This window comes from Diospyros lotus, chromosome 8, assembly GCF_014633365.1.
Source record: "Diospyros lotus cultivar Yz01 chromosome 8, ASM1463336v1, whole genome shotgun sequence".
Classification (NCBI taxonomy): Eukaryota; Viridiplantae; Streptophyta; class Magnoliopsida; order Ericales; family Ebenaceae; genus Diospyros; species Diospyros lotus.
The window spans coordinates 15886366-15903990 of NC_068345.1; the positions used below are offsets into that span (position 1 = coordinate 15886366).

Here is a 17625-nt window from a genome sequence, read left to right on the forward strand (position 1 = left end):
AGTAAAATCTCTTTTGGAAGAAAAGATGGTTTGAACTTAGATCTGTCCCCCTTTGCAGCTTTGATGTCTCTCACTCTTATGAAGTTTTTGTCTCAAAAAGTTTATGTTTAATTTTGATATCAGATTGTCTTCTTAGCTTTCTTTGATTGATTTTTTGTACAAAATATTTTTTCTGATGTATTAATAAACCAAGATACCTACAAATGTTGCAATATATCAATTGAAGTCTGGAAAAGCTAAAGATTTTTTAAATTTTAAAATTACTTTTTGACCCTTTTTGTAATAGCTAGTTTTCTGAAGATGTATATTTATAGGGTAAGTTTGGATGCTCAAAAAAAAAGAGTGAGAGAACAAATTGATTAGAAGAGCATTCAAACGACAGTGAGAAAGTTCAAAGTGCTGGAAGTGTGTTGGTTGGTTGAATTCTCAACATTGGCGACTTTTTTAATTTCTCTCTGTTTGTAAGTTTGTGGTTTTACTCTCTTGTTGTGTGAGGAGTTTGTATTTGCTAACAGTGTGCTAGTGGTTCTTCTTTAGACAATGGATTATATATTGGTTCTAGCTCTAATTAAAAATTAGTATTATATTTTCCTAGTGAAAAGTCAAGCGTGGTCTTGAGAGAGAGAATTAGGCTCTTAGGAGCCGAACTTCTATAAAATTTATTGTGTTATTTGTAGTTGCTTGATGTTATTATTGTTCTCATTCCTATTGCAATCACTAATTATCAATATCACAATTTAAGAATTTTCAGCAAGAGCTAAAATCGTAAATTTTCGAAAAACTTAATTCACCCTCCCCCTTTCTTGGATATTTTTTTAGGCAATAGTTTTCTTTGTATTTTGGAGTCTTGATTCGAATCTTAAACTCATCTTGTTTATAAGATGATTCAGACCCATGACGTCAAGATGCAAGGTCTAACTTTATGTGCTAAAGTAGGGCTAGAATGACAAGTTTGCCTTTTTAATGATAGCTATGACTCAAATTGAACATTCAATAATCATGAAAAACTCTCGTAATCACGCTTGAAGAGAATTGTTAGTTTGGTCACTCCGCCTTCTTTTTATTTAGCAAAAGATGAAAGAGCACATGAACCAATAAAAAAAAAAAAGAAAGAAAAACTACTTATCCTCAAAATATTGCACTTATTTAATGGTAAGATCAAAAGAGACATGAATTAAAAGTTGTGTTCTTCAATTAGAATCCAAAATAAATAGACCATAGCAATGCAACAAATAGGGCATGGAAGGCATCACTTAGTTAGACAAGGAAAAAAGATGCTAAACTTGAAGTTGCAATTTGATGAGTAAAAAAAGTTGAGAAATATTATTGTCAAGCATCATCAAGTAGCTAGTCCTTTTCTGTCCCCATGCTATAATACATCATTCTAGTTTACTTTAAAACACTAACAACCGCCCCCCCCCCCCCCCCCCCCCAAAAAAAAAAAATAATAATAATAATAATAATAAATAAATAAATAAATAAAATGCTTTCAAGCACTTGTCAATGATTTCAAGTCCTAATGGGCTAAAATATTGCTTGATCTTGCTATAAAATCTGTTCTTAAATTGTCTTTTGAAGAGAAGTTCAAATGGTAATCAACAAAAAATTGGGGGTTCAAGTCTTCCTACACCTTTAATTTACAGTTATTTCTTATGTATTCAGAAAAAAAAAATGTCCTTAGAAACTTAGAATGAATTGGTAAAGGGATATGAATTTTATAGGACTCTTTAACACAAATTTAATTAGGCCTATAATCTCAAACTTACAAGGTGATGCGGGCTAATTAGTAGTTTAAGAGATGGGTGATTCTGACGTTTGATTTGCAAATTGAGAGAAGAGGCCAGAGGATGAACATCTAATGATTAATTCAAACTAAGCAAACATTTTAAAAATGACACAATACCTGCAGTAAACAATGTTTTGACTATTAACCTGCCTGCAAGATCCCATTAAAAAACAAAAACACCCAGAAGATACATTCATTCATGGACTGCAGAAAATGTCCATTTTGACCCTACATGAGCTAGTGCGCAATCCAATAACATAGAGCCCCTGCAAGGGCAAAATAGACATTTCCCTACCTCAACATAAGAGTTTGTCCCTTTAATAAAAAAAAAAAAAAAAAAAAAAGAGAATCATTATCCTTCATTCATATGACAAGCATAAACAAAAGGATGACCCAAAAGGGCATGCCATTGGCTTTGGAAATGTAATGCCCAAGTCCGTCTAAATTCTCATTGGACTGGGCCGGGCCGTGTCTTGTACCAACCAACGCTGACCCAATAAATACTTGATTAAAGGTCTAGATCAAGAAAGGATCAACGAACGTGCGTGTGCGTGTGCGTGTGCGTGTGCGTGCCTACTAATATAAGCCGAGGCCGAAGATGAAAAAATAAAAATATTTTGGGGTTCTGGGGGGCACCACGTTAGTAATATTTTACAGAATACAGATTATCATATGTTCATAGTTTAAAGATATATTTGTAAATACAGTTAACAGAATTCATATTGTGACTTACAAATTTGCCCTTATGACAAAATAGGTAACATAAAAAGGATATGATGTAATGTGATTAGGAGCAAAATGCTTATTATTCCTTCCCCAGAGAGAGAAGACTTTTGGCTGGGTATAGCAGCAGTTTGAAGCATAATAGAAATGATAATAACACTATAAAATATGCCAATCTAATCAGGCAGGCAGGCAGGCCGTCGAAGTGAAACAGTGCTTCATCTGCATCCATCATTTTTCTAATGCTTCTCTGCCTTGATTTTGACTTACTGTTTTAGTTTAGTGCCCTCACTGTCACGCAATACAATACAAGCATAGGCATATAGCCCACCTACTTTTGTCAACAACAGCCTCAAGGAAGAATTAGTATCATCAGGAGGAGCAACAAAGAAGGATTCCATTGTATCTAGACAAAACCAGACATTACCAATGTACGAGACTCTCACCCGGTCGAGAAAATGTTATTTTTGTACCTATTTTTCATTTTCACTCTGCAGATATGATTGCTTTCATAACTTGGAACCACTCTACTTTTATGCTACCAAAAGCTCACCCCTCTTCTTTACTGTATTTGGATACACCCAAAACAGAAAAAGAAAGAAACTTCAGGTAGATGCCCTAGAATCACATTTTGTAGGATGCAGCAATGAAATTGTACCCATCTACCATGAGTCTCAATCAGATCAACAATGCCTAAGCATGAAGGTAGTTACATGAAATAAGATAGCACAACTTCCTTAATCCTGATTATATGGTTGCATAAACAAACAAATTAATCAATCCCATTATCATAACCGACATTCTGAACCTAAGCCTTTAATTGTAATGGGATATCACTAAGTCAACTAATAAAATCAAAATATGCTGGTAGTTGTGTGCCTATTGTATTATTTGAGAAAGAGAGAGAGAGAGAGAGAGAGAGAGAGAGGCTCCAGCCCATTACAAACAAAAACAACCCTGTAGTCCACAAAGTTTTCCATCACAAAGATGCCATTTGATTCCTTTTTTAATTTTTTGTCATCATATGTAAGAATATCACGCACGTCTATATAAACAAGATATACAATGCAAAAGCCTGCAAGCCTCCATCCACTTCCTAAAAAGACACATTTTTTCTCACTCTTTTTCCATCACACAACCTTTTCCTCAAAAATGGTAAGCTCTTGTTTAATTTGATCACCATCATCATCCTGTGCCAAGAAGATTCATCTAGAAAAAGTTTTCAGGAATCACATTGATCACATAAAAAGAATTACGACAGACAATCTCCATTTAGTGCACATTTCTATCTTCTTTATTAGTCTTCAAAGTATACATGCACTATTTGGCTTTGCCTAATTAATTTCTTCTTGTTCAAATACCAGGGTATCTTCAGAGATGGTAGAGCGCAACCTCAACTGCAACCAAAACCAGGAGGAAACAGAGCTGCCCTCTTTGTATACAGTATGTGCTTGTTTTGCTCTATAACTAGGACTTGATGATGAGGGGCTGGGTTTTGACTGATGTAAACATTGATCATTGCAGCTACTGTGGGACTTGAGAACATGGCATTCGTTGCAAATGCTGTCAGCCTAGTGACCTACTTCTATGGATACATGAACTTCAGCTTGACAAAGTCGGCCACCACGCTTACAAACTTCATGGGGGCTACATTTTTATTGTCACTGTTTGGAGGGTTTATCTCGGACACCTACTTGTCCAGGGTCAAGACCTGCATACTGTTCGGAAGCATAGAAGTGGTGGTAAGTCGGATTCAAGTAAACTATTTCTGTTGTCACAATAAAGCTTTAGAGGCATGTATGCATGTTTGTGATATATTTATATATTAACAAGTACATCGTGTGTTTTCAGCAAGGGACAGTAATTCAAATTAAAAACTGAACTTTTTGTTAGTGATACGATCAGCAACTTGCACAAATGTTCTTGTTCTGCAGATTTAGAGAGAAATGATTCCTTCAACCAATGTAATTAAACAAACAATTCACTGATTACAACAACAAAACAAAGAAACAATTTTTCATCAATCATGGATATAGGGTATAATCACTGGCCTATCATGAACCAACCATAATATATTGAAGAATCATGACGATTCAGCAACCTACCAGCAGATTTGTTGGGTGTATGTCATGTATTTATCTTTCTCTCTCTCTCTTTTTTTTTTTTTTCTCTTGGACGGTGAGAGTTTTTTAATTGGGCTACTACACATTTAAAGTTCAATGCATCTCAAACCAATAATCAATTAACTAGGCTAACAATAATGACTTGAAAAAGCCCCAACAATAGCACGGAAATTAGATCCAAACCAGAATGGCAGTGATGAAAAAGATCCTATGTCTTTATTTAAAGTCAAAACTGACGTTAGTCATCCTGTAAGGCTTGCATGCTAAACAGCTCTGCAAAACTTGTGTGTTCTCCAGGGCTATGCTGTCCTGACAGCACAAGCACATTTCCAGGTGCTAAGACCCTTCCCCTGCAAAGATGTGCCCCCAAGCAAAACGAATCAATGTGAAGCTGCAACTAGCAGCCAGGTTGCTCTCCTTTTTGCGGGTTTGTATCTGGTTGCGTTTGGAAACAGTGGAGTTAAAGCCGCTCTCCCAGCTTTGGGAGCGGATCAATTCGATGAAAGAGACCCTAAGGAAGCAGCTTCACTTTCCAGCTTCTTCAACTGGCTGCTGTTTAGCATCATTATTGGAGCTATGTTTGGCGTCACATTCCTAGTTTGGATAAGTACCAGTCAGGGATGGGACTGGTCGTTCGGGGTTTGTACGGTTGCTGTCCTATTGGCATTTTTGTTCCTAGGCATGGGGAAATCAATTTATCGGAATAATGCACCCAAGGGAAGCCCAGTAATTAGCATTCTACAGGTATGCAAAATCGTAACTAGTACACTTGAAATCTCTTTAGCCTGAGGAAGTTCGTCGATCAACAGCTAAACACATCAAATGCTAACTAATTATGGAAACTTATTCTAATTTCTTATGCTATTGAACTCAGGTGTTTGCAGCTGCCATACGGAACAGAAACCTTCCAATACCAGAGACTAATGAAGAGTTGTATGAGTTTCAAGACAAAGAATTAGGAACAAGAAGTGAAATTCTTCAAAGAAGTGATCAGTTCAGGTATTCAATTAAATTTCCCAAAATCATCAACTACAATTTCTTGTTTGGGTCACCAACAATATTGTCCAATGAACCTTGACAGATTTTTGGATAGAGCAGCCATTGCTAGAAGCATTCAAGGGGCATCAACTTCACACACTCCCGGACCCTGGAGCTTGTGCACAGTGACACAAGTTGAAGAAACAAAAATTCTACTCCGCATGGCTCCTATTATACTGAGCACCGTATTCATGAATACATGTCTGGCTCAACTCCAAACATTTACCATTCAACAAAGCACTACCATGGACAGAAGCCTGATGGGATTTCAAGTTCCAGGGCCTTCCATCCCAGTAATTCCCTTGGCATTCATGTTCCTTCTAATCCCAATATATGACCGCATTTTTGTTCCGATATCGAGGAAATTCACAGGGATCCCAACTGGGATTAGACATCTCCAGCGAATTGGAGTAGGGCTGGTGCTATCAGCTATTTCTATGGCAGTTGCAGGAATCATAGAAACACACCGGAAATCAGTGGCTACCAAACACAATATGGTTGACTCTGCCGGTCCTTTGCCTATGAGCGTGTTTTGGCTTGGTTTCCAGTACGCAATCTTTGGAATGGCTGACATGTTTACACTCGTGGGGCTGCTAGAGTTCTTCTATGCGGAGGCCTCATCTGGCATGAAAGCAATGAGCACAGCCATCTCCTGGTGTTCACTGGCCATTGGGTATTTCATGAGCTCAGTCACAGTGGAGGTGGTGAACAAGGTGAGTGGTGGGTGGTTGGCCAGTAACAACTTGAACAGAGATAAGCTGAACTACTTCTATTGGCTATTAGCAGGGTTAAGCATAGTGAATTTTGGGGTTTATTTATGGTGTTCATCTTGGTACAGATACAAGAAGGTAGAAGAGAAGCAAGAAGTAGATACTAGAGATAAAGATCCTAAGGGGAAAATTGAATTAGGAAGAGTCTAGAGTTGTAGGTCCTTGGAAAGACGACTTCCTATCCCCATTATCATACACACACACACACACACACATATGTGTGTGTAATGAAGTGAAAATGTGCCCTGTTTAATTGCATATTCAGTAAGCAGTTCTTGTTAGAGGAAGTTGGGAAGAGATTTAATCTTTGCTCAATTTGTAACACTTTCGTGAGTGAAATAGAAATAGAAAGAGAATGTGAAATCCATTTTACAGGGAACCACTAAGCTCAATTTTGGGGATATTGACCATGTACATGGTAATTTGGAACCAGACAAGCAAAATAAAATAAAAAGGGCAACCCCAGTAATTTCAGGGTGTTTATGGTAAAGCAGAACACAAAACTTTATCTTCGTTACCAAAAAATAGACATGCAAAAGCCAGACGATGAAATTCGATATATCACATGATCATGAATTAACTAGAAAGCATGAATACTTCACCAAGGGTGACATAGAGGAAGTAGACACTCTGGACACATACTGAACACTATATCTGGGGTTACTAATCATTTTATTCTGTTGGACACATTGTCAATGCTCTGGAGCAAACGTCTAAAAATTGAACACGAACTAGACAAGCTTGGGGTGCTAATGTAATTTGGAAAACTCTTTCAATGGTTAATTTATAGAATATCCAAATTTGAGGGTCTAAATATATAATTAGTATTGATGTTATATGTCCTAACTTTTCAGATTTTTTTAGCCCTACATATTACACAATCAGCTAACTTGCATATATATATAAAAGCGGTGCCCCCAAGGCATGTCATAAGTGATAAAAGTCCCTAATTTTCTTGGGAGTGACAAAAGATCAACTCTTGGTAGGAACAGAAATATCTCATTTAGTGAGAACTGACCGCATGTCTGCTTAGAAGTGATTTATCCAGAGGCCGAACCAGGGGGAAAGGACAGTCTCCTCCAGGACTAGGCAAGCGAGATTCGGACACCTGGGTCATAAAAAAAAAAAAAAAAAGCCCAAGAGGAAGAAGTTTAAAAAGAAAAGTTCAAGAGATTAACAATCCCTAGAAGACTATCCATGTGGCCACTCCTAAGAGACCCTTTTGGGGGCCTCTCCCGAGTACCCCTAGGGGCTTCACTCTAGTCCAACATGTCAACTAGCTTCTGATATCTTCATCTAGAGATCCATAACAAACAATTCCAAAAGACTTGGATGCTTCCCTACCTAACAGTCTCAATCTTTATAAATAAGGAGTGATTCCTTCAATCGATGTATGGCTAGAATTTCACTCAGACTATATTTCTATTACTTCTACATACTCTCCCAAAGACTGATTTAAACATTTGAGGGCCCATGTTGGAGACACCTTGCGCCCCTAATTGCTTTTTGTTTTGCAGGTCTCCTTGAGACTAGAAGCTCGAGGCAAACACTAACCCATTAACCCATAGTTACAATTTTATTATTCTATCTAAGCAAAAACATATAGTTTTTTCTTCCTACCCCATTAAGAAACATTACATTTAAAGTATGAAATTATGGCTTCTTTGAGATGATACATTACGTTGTTGTTGTTGTTGTTGTGTTGTTGTTGTTGCCAAAAATACAACAATTAAATTTTATGACGTGGAATCTACTTGAGCTCGGTGTCTAGTGGAGTAAGGTTATCATAAGAAAAGTTGTCGCAAGGGAGTTTGCCACAAGGATACTTGCCTCAAAGATCTTGCCACAAGGATCTCGCCACAAAGATTTTGTCACAAGGATCTCGCCACAAGGACTTCGTCGCAAGGATTTTGCCACAAGGACCTCGTCGCAAGAACTTCACCACAAGGATCTTGCTGTAAGGATCTCGCCACAAGGTCTTCACCGCAAGGATCTCACCACAAGGACTTCATCGTAAGGATTTTTCCACAAGAACTTCGTCGCAAGGATCTTGCCACAAGGATCTCACCTTAAGAACCTCGCCATAAGGATATTACCCTGTTGATACTCTAGAATGGGTTAAAAGGCTCGCGGGAATCCTCGCCAACGACGACCCTCCGATACCTAAAACAGCATCAGATGAAGATAATTGTTCATGAAAATAGTAAAAATGTAGTTAATGTATAAAAATTTTACCAAATTTGAAAGCCCCTTTCAATGTCCTGTAGCTGGGTATTTATAGAGCGCGCATCACGAGGGGATCAGGTGTTGACACGTGTCAGTCATCCAGCGACGAAAAGGTTTGTCGCGAGGCCTGATCTTGCCGTGAGCCTCCGCCGTGCTAAGAAGCCCAGCCTTGCCGCAAGGCCATGTTGCTGCGAGCCTGCTATTGCTGCAAGCCCTCATTGCCCCGAGGGCTTCTTGCCACGAGGGCCCCTTACCGTGAGGCCATGTTGTCGTGAGCTTGCCATTGTCATAAGCTATTTGTTACCATGAGGCCTTGTTGCTGCGAGGGTGCCCTGCCGCAAGCGTGCCATTATCGCAATCCATTTGTTATCGTAAGGCCCGGCCTTGTCGCGAGGCCTGCCATTGCCGCAAGCCACCTTACCACAAGGCCCTTTGCCACGAGCCACCTTCCCCCAAGGCCTTTTGTCGCAAGGCCCTACGCTACAAGGCCTGCCATTGCTGCAAGGCCCTTAGCCCCGAGCCACCTTGCCTCAAGGCCTTTTGTCGCAAGGCTTTGGCTGCAAGGCCCTACGCCGCAAGGCCCTCTCCTTTGTTAGGCTTTGAGCACACTACCGGAAGCTTTGATACTATTTTTGCTTTAGAAAATTCTACTTTTTCGTAGGTGGTACAATAATTACCCCGCACTCTTTTTTTTTGCCTTAAGGTGAAATGGAAGAGTAGGAAAATTTCCTAAACCATTGCCAATCTCTCGAGATAGGAAGGTTATTGTCGCTTTGCCAAGCTAATAGTCGGAATAGAGGCCTAATCGTGTTTACAAATGGATTGTGCAAACTACGTTATCAGGTTGTTAGGCAAGACAACGGGCCAATCATTTTCGAGGGAGCAATTATGTGAACCGCGTTGCCAGGTTGTTTGGAGAGACAACAAGCCAATCGTTTTTTAGGGAGTGATTGTGCGAACCACGTTGTCGGGTCATTAAGCAGGACAACGAGCCAATCATTTTCGAGGGATAAATTGTGTGAACCATGGTACCGAGCCGTTAGGCAGGACAACAAGCAAATCATTTTCGATGGAGTGATTGTGCGAATCACATTTCTGGGTTGTTAGGCGGGACAACAGGCCAATCATTTGGATGAAGGGATTGTTGGAACTGCATTGTCAGGTCGTTAGGTGAGACAATGGGCCAATCATTTTCGAGGGAGCGATTATGTGAACCACGTTATCGGGTCTTTAAGCAAGACAACAGGCCAATCATTTTCGAGGGAACGATTGTGCTAACCGCGTTGCCGGGCTGTTAGGCGGGACAATGGGCCAATCGTTTGGACGAAGGGATTGTGTGAACCACGTTGCTGAGCCGTTAGGCAAGATAACCGGCCAATCATTTTTGCAAGAGCGATTATGCGAACTACATTGCCAAGCCATTAGGCAGCACAACGAGGTAATTGTTTCGACGAATGGATTGTTTCTGGGCCCTGGAAAATATAATAGAGAATGCACAGAAAATAGTGATGTATTGCATTAAAGAGTATAAGCATATTCTTTTTTAACATGGCTTGGTTACACATGCCTAGGTCCATAATCCCACCGAGGGCTTACATTAATGTGTAAATTTAAAGTGTGCTACTCAAAATTAAAGAAAGATTACAATTTTTTAAAGTCTGTTGATCAATCCTGTGTGGTTGGTTTGGCGATGCTGGAAGTCTCTTCGCTCTTTTTTCCCTTTGTGGACAACACGTAGCAAGTGCGTGCCTGTCATTGATCCCCTCGAATTTTCCCTATGCCCAAAGGAGTAGGAAACTTCTTCAGTAGATAGCAAGAGAACACTATGGCCCTAACGTCATTAAGTAGGGGGCGACCTAGGATCACATTGTATGCAGACAAGATGGTTTTAACTACTATGAAGTTGGCCTATCGCGTTACGTTCTGAGGTCCAGAGCCCATTGTGATTAGTAGTCGAATCGAACCCATTATTGGAATTGTCTCTCCTGTGAAGCTATATAAGGGCGAGGAAACTCGTTTAAGTTGGTTATGGGCAATACTCATCTACTCGAAGCAATTACAATAGATTAAGCTGACAAAACTGCCACTGTCTACTAGGACTCTTCCGATGGGATGCTTGGCGATGACAACTGAAATTACCATCGAATCATCATGTAGGAGAATTACATCTCCCTGGTCATCTAGCATGAAGGTAATGGGGTCTTCATTTTCCTTAATCTTCCACCCATAGATGACTTGGTAGGCTAGGCGGGCATAGGCCTTCTAGGAAGAAAAGTTGTCTCCAGCTAAAGTTTCACCACCTGAGATGACGTGTATGGCCTGTTGTGTCAATTCATTATCCAGGGGATTCTGCACATGGTCTCTCCTTCTCTCTTACTGACCATGGTTGCGTATTTCTTGTCCTTCAAGCCTTTCTCCCCTTCTTAGTGGTTCCCTATCATTTTTCTCATTTTTTCGCGCATACCTCTACAAGTTCCCTACTCGAATGAGCTTCTCAATTTTATCTTTTAACTCCTGGAATAGATCAGTGGCATGTCCATAAGCTCGATGATATTGGCAGTATTCGTTCTGCTTCCTTCCTATTGGCCGATTAACTCTTTTTGGGAGCCTGATCAGCCTCGTTTATGACTGATCTTGGCTGGAAGAGTCGGGCGTAATGATTGAATTGGGGCATGGCTACATTTGGCCTTCTAACCTTCTCCTGCCATTGTCTAGGGTCCTCTTCAGTGTCTCGCTCTTTTCTCTTTCGCTCTCTATCCTCACAGTTTGCATGACCTCCGCATGGAGTATGTATTTATTTTCCCTAACGAACAAATCTGCTAAGGAGTTTGGAGGGGTTTATAAATAGTAGGTCCTGCAGGGAAGTTAGACGTGTTCCTTGTAACATTACTGATATCGCCATTTCCACTGGCAAGTCACGAATTTTCAGTATGGCTTTGCAGAATCTATCCACAAATTGGCAAGGGTCTCTTTGCCCCCTGTCAGATATTGAGGAGATGCGTCACATTCTTGCTCTTTCGACTGTTAATTATGAAGGCTTTGATGAATTATGTTCGCAACTTCTCAAATGAGGAGATGGATGCTTCTGATAGACTATTGAACCAAGTCTGGGAGTGTCCTGACAAGGTCAATGAAAATGCCCGACACATAATCTCATCATCCCCCCCCCCCCCATTGAGCATTATTAGAGATTCGTAGTTCTGGATGTGATCATCAGGATCATCCTCACCGTCGTAGAAGGGAACCTGGGGCATTTTGAATTTCCTCGATAGTGATTTTCCCAATATATTTTCAGTAAATGGGGACTTCTTTCTTCACTGCTCCTTTGCAATTGGGACCAACTTCTTCTGTTCTAGCACTTTTTCTACCACCCTTTTCATAGCATCCTGTATATTTATCGCAGTGTGGTTATCAGCTTCTATATTCCTTGGGGTAGGACCCCTGGTGGGACTTTGACTTTCTCTTTGATAACTCAATTCTCGTGCTCGTCTTGGTGGTAGAGGCTTTGATTGATTTCCTTGGTGTGGAGAGGATCGAGACTAAGTGTCAAGTGTAGCTTCTCTATAGGAACTAAGTTCGTCACCTCTTAGTTGGGTCGTCCTTAATGGAGTAATTTCTAGCACAAATCTTGCTAGCGTTACAGGTAATTCTATATGGGGATTAATACTTTGGAAGATCACCACCATGTCTCATAATTCTTGCATTCCCTCCGTATGTTATTGTTGTAGAGCTTCATAAGCTTCCTAAGGAATTGTGGGAGGAGCCTGCTGTGAAGTGTTTGTTTGTTCGGGATGCCTATGCTGATTAATCTCAAATGGATGAGGGAAGCCTAGGGGTGGCAGTTGGTCCTCCACCTAATGTTGAGGATCCAGGGGAGCTAGTTGCGTACTACCTTGTTGATGAGAGCCTTGTGGAGGCAAATGTGCTCCTATCAGATTTTGGCTATCTCACGGGGGTGGGTGAGACTCCTCACCCTAAGAATGAGTCTGGCAATTACTTCTCGTGTTAGCCATTAGTAACAATTCAAAATTTGGCTTTTTGTTCATTTTCCCACAGACGATGCCAAATTGTTGTTACAAAAAATACAACAATTAAATTTTATGACATGGGATCTACTTGAGCTCGATGCCTAGTGAAGTAAGGTTGCCGTAAGGGAGTTCGCCACAAGGATGCTTGCCTCAAGGATCTTGCCACAAGGATTTCGCCGCAAGGATCTCGCCACAAGGACTTCACCGCAAGAATCTCATTGCAAGGATCTTGCCACAAGGACCTCATCGCAAGAACTTCGCCACAAGGATTTCTCCGCAAGGATCTCGTCACAAGAATCTTTCCACAAGGACTACTCCGCAAGGATCTCACCATAAGGACTTCACAGCAAGGATCTCACCACAAGGACCTCGCTGCAAGGATCTAGCTACAAGGACTTAGCCGCAAGGATCTCACCATAAGGACCTGGCCACAAGGACTTCACCACAAGGCCCTCGCCATAAGGACCTCACCACAAAGATATTGCCCTGTTGATACTCCAAAATGGGTTAGAAGGCTCGCAAGAATCCTTACCCGCAACGACCCTCCAAAGCCTAAGTCAGTATCGGATGAAGATAATTGTTCACGAAACAATAAAAATGTAGTCAATGTGTCAAAATTTTATTGAATTTGGAAGCCTCTTTCAATGTCCTGTAGTTGGGTATTTATAGAGCGCGCATCACGAGGGAATCAGGTGTCGACACGTGTCAGTCATCCAGCGACGAGAAGGCTTGCTGTAAGGCCCGACCTTGCCACGAGCCTTCACCGTGCCACGAAGCTCGGCCTTGCCGCAAGCCTACCATTACCACATGCCCTTCGTTGCCCCGAGGCCTTCTTGTCACGAGGGCCCCTTGCCGCAAGGCCATGTTGTAGTGAGAGTGCCTTATTGCGAGCCAACCATTGTCGCAAGCCATTTGTTACCATGAGGCTTGGCCTTGCCATGAGGCCTTATTGTTACAAGAGTGCCTTATCGCGAGTCTTCCATTGCCGCAAGCCATTTGTTGCAGCCAGGCCCGGCTTTATCGCAAGGCTTTGTTGCTGAAATGGCGCTTTGCCGCGAGCCTACCATTGTCGTAATCCTTTTGTTGTTGTGAGGCCTTCTTGCCCCTAGTGCCCTTTGTCGTGAGGCCTGTCATCGCAAGGCCCTTTGCCACGAGCCACCTTGCCTCAAGGCCTTTTGCCGCGAGCCACCTTTCTCCAAGGCCTTTTGCCACGAGGCTTTGGCTGCAAGGCCCTACGCTACGAGGCTTTGGCCATAAGGCCTTATACCGCAAGGCCCTTTCCTTTGTGCAACTTCAAGCACACTATTGAAAGCTTTGATACCATTTTTGCTTTGGAAAATTCCATTTTTTCGTAGGTGGTACAACAGTTATATTTGTGTTGTTGCTGAGATACAATAATAAATTTATTCTATTGGAAACATCGTCATCAAGCTGCCTAAGCCTGCAAAAGAAGAAGCAATCAAAGGATGCGGGGAAGTCCCTACACAAACACTTTGATGCTTAAGTCAGACTTTGTAAACACTGAAAACCTAAGAGTAGCATTCACACCAGTATCAAAGTTGTACATATTTTAGAATGAGAGATTGCTTATTTATAAAGGGGTATGGAGCAATCCTAAGTCCTTCAAGATTAGAAATTCTTACAAATGATATTTATCCCTTACAAATAATGTTTATCCTCTCGAAGAGATATTTAAATGTTAGAGTTATCCTAGTTTGAGCGTTGCATAAGACCCCCTATCTTTGGGGAAAACGTTCTGGCGATGAGCCCACTTAGCTGTAGCTTGTCGCATGCTTGCGGCCTGCTATCACCCGTGAGGGTTTGTCGCATTACAGCCATTGTCGCACCTTCACAGCCTCAGTCATTTCCCCTATAACTTGTTATCTCCTTGTAGGTTGCCTTCACAACCACGACCTGACATCACCCCCGTAGGCTACCATCACACTCTCGCCAATCTGTCGTGCCACTACTGCTTGTCGTCACCCCCACGAGTCTGTCATATCGGCTCCACCTATTGCTTTTCTACAATTGCAACAGCTGTCGTTATTTTCATTATTGTAATACCAGAGAAATTCTAAAGGACTCAAGGGTAATTTATCTTGGGGCAAAAATGAAATTTAAGGATAAATGAAGGGTATAACGGTAATTTATTACCGTATAGATGACCAAATCAACTACCGGGAGTGCCTTGGAGCCGAGATGCCAAAGAAAAATGATGTGGCATTAACGAGCACCCCAAGATAGGATTTATGGTGCAAAAAGAAATCGGATCGGGAACAGTTTTCGGTAAAGCAAAATAGTAGCTGCCAATTAGGCTGCAATACCGAATTGTTATAGACGACCTCCGGGAAGTCAACGAAAGCTTGAGGGGGCTTAGATTTTTCATGAGGAACAACCCTTCAGAGGTTTTAGGAAGAAACAAGAGGGTTTGAGGCCAAAATGAAGATTCGAGCCCAAGTGCAGTTTTCTGAAATTGCCAGAGGGAGGACAAAACGCTGATTTCTTGGAATCTTAGGGGGTCAAATGAAAGTTTTAGGACTTGAGGGTCTTGAAGGCAATTATGAAATGTTGAGGAGTTAAGTGGAAATGGGACAAAGTGAGAAACCCAAAACTTGGAGGGGCTAAAGTGCAAAAACAGCAAAGTTTGGCCATAGGATTCGATCAACCCACCGAAAGTCATCGAATGACCAGCTGGAGCACTAGGGCTGCACGAGCGATGGTAAAGGAGCAACTTTTGTAAAGGAATGTCTGTCAAAAGCCATCGTAGCGGCCGAAAATCGAGAAAAATCGATCGAATGTTTGGTCGGTTGGTCGCGCACCTGCAACATAGATTGGTGGTCGAATGAGGGTGCTTTAAGGCCGATCTAGGGGAGGTAGGAACTTCTAAGGGGTTGGGTAAGGCATCTAAAGGCATTTGGGTGCCCGATTTAGCCTATAAATAGGCGTTCATGCGGCTGAAAAATTACAGAAACTAAAGCTTCAAATCAACCCCATTATCGAACGAATTGGCATTCCAAACCATGGGGCTTTTGTTGCCCATGGCTTGAAGTTCCATTCTGGAGATTTTGGGGTATTTTCGTTGAGGTTCGATGGGGATTTGAAGGCTCGTCGGAGAAGGTGGCGGACGCCTTGGTTGAGAGTTCGAGTTGCCGGTTGATAGCCTTAACGAGCTCCTTTTGAGCTCAAACTCATTCCATGGTGATCGACTGAAGAAGGGGGAGAAAATGGCATCAAAATCCAGCATCGTCGGTGTAACATCCCGAAATTTGGGAATTAAATAAATGATTATTAATTTATTTGGGTATTTGGAGTATTAAAAAAAAATATTTATTTATGTAATTTTGAGGAAGTAGGAAATTTAAATAAATTATTGGGAGTATTTATAAAAGGGTTAACTAAATTACTTTGGTAGAATTTTTGGAGAATTCGGGGTTTGAGTGTAATAAGAAGGAAAGTGAAGTTCGGGCCAGTGTGCAAATAATAGAAAATGTGGGAGCTGAAATGTAAATTTTGGAAATGGCGATAAGTCACCTTAAATTTAGTTAAATCTGTATATATGTATGAAGGTGAGTGCCAGCCGAGCGGTTATGCGTGCACGTGTGCATGCGGGGGGACGCGGGATCGATTCTCGGCTGCGCGCGCTGGAGGAATTCTTTTGATTTTTATCAGCCATAAAGCGCCAAAACGGCGCCGTTTTGATTAGGCGGTGGGCAGCCCTTGGCTGCCACGTGGCGCGCGCTGGTGCATCCGCGCTGCCACTCTCCCACGCCTACTGTTTGCACGCTTTTTAAGGCCAAATTGGCCATGTTTTTCTACCGATTTTGCTGCCTTTTATGCTTCAAATTGAAGCAAAAATTTGGATTAAATTGGAGCAGAGTAGAGAGCTCGGGAGAAGAAGAAAATGGCACGTAAAGGCTGGAAATCTTGAGGAAAATTGGGAGAAGTTGAGGATTTAGTCAAATTTCATTGCGGATTAATTACTCGGGTGAGTAAATAATTTTGTTCGGTTAGAAATTATTTAAAAGTTTGATTTTAGTAATTTTGGATGATTATACTGTGTTTCGTGTATTAATTTGTTACGTAAGTATATATATATATATATATTAATACACTGTGTGCAAGTGGTGAGTTTACTGTGTGTATATTGTTTTGATTGTGAGAATTAATACTGTGTGCAAGTGGTGAGTTTATTGTGTGTATATTGTTTTGATTGTGAGAATTGCGTTACAGTGAGGGTGCCAATTGCATATCTAAATATATATATATATATGTGTGTGTGTGTGTAAATACAGTATATGGGGTGTGAATGTCCCTGTGTGTGGGTGCAATGAAATTAGGGTGATAGAAAAGAAAAGGATTGTCTGGCCGTGTAAGCATATGGGTGAAGATATTTGTATATGCTATTAAGCAAATATATATATATATATATATGTTCCTATGTTTATAAGTTACGTGGGAGGTAGTGGTGCATATTGGTGAGTTCTTAATATTATATATTAATTAATTAATTATATATATTGAGGGTGTTATTGGTGTGATTTAATTTAAATCAAATATAAGACTCGTCGGGATTTTATTTACGATGTGCTTACATGGGATTTTAGATGGTTAAATTATTTAAATTACACGGTTAGATTTAATTAGTGTGAGCCACGAGTTTTATTAATAGTTATTAAACGTTTTACTTCGCAGCGGGAGTGCAAGGAAGAGAAGAAACGAACGTGTAAAGGCAAGCTCCTAACTCTCTCTTCGTGTTCTTCAATTCCCGTAAAAGACCCCGTGATTTCCTATATTTTATCACCTCCATTACTTTAATTCGGCACCTTACCTTATTGGTTGAACTATTATTCATTTGTTTTAATTTAAATTAAATCTGAGGCTTCTATAATTTTATTCGTTGTGAGCCTAAGGGGGTTTGTACCGCCCCCATT

At 40.9% G+C, this 17625-nt stretch overlaps 1 protein-coding gene across 1 annotated transcript; it reads left to right on the forward strand.

The window, feature by feature from the left end:
- Positions 1 to 3597: 3597 nt before the first annotated feature.
- LOC127808302 (protein NRT1/ PTR FAMILY 4.5-like) lies at positions 3598 to 6909 on the forward strand. Its single transcript, XM_052346787.1, has 6 exons — positions 3598 to 3664; positions 3874 to 3952; positions 4034 to 4251; positions 4930 to 5376; positions 5507 to 5631; positions 5714 to 6909. Exons 1-6 carry the CDS (start codon positions 3662 to 3664, stop codon positions 6588 to 6590), a joined length of 1749 nt encoding a protein of 582 aa, XP_052202747.1. The 5' UTR covers positions 3598 to 3661; the 3' UTR covers positions 6591 to 6909.
- The last annotated feature ends 10716 nt before the right edge of the window (positions 6910 to 17625 follow it).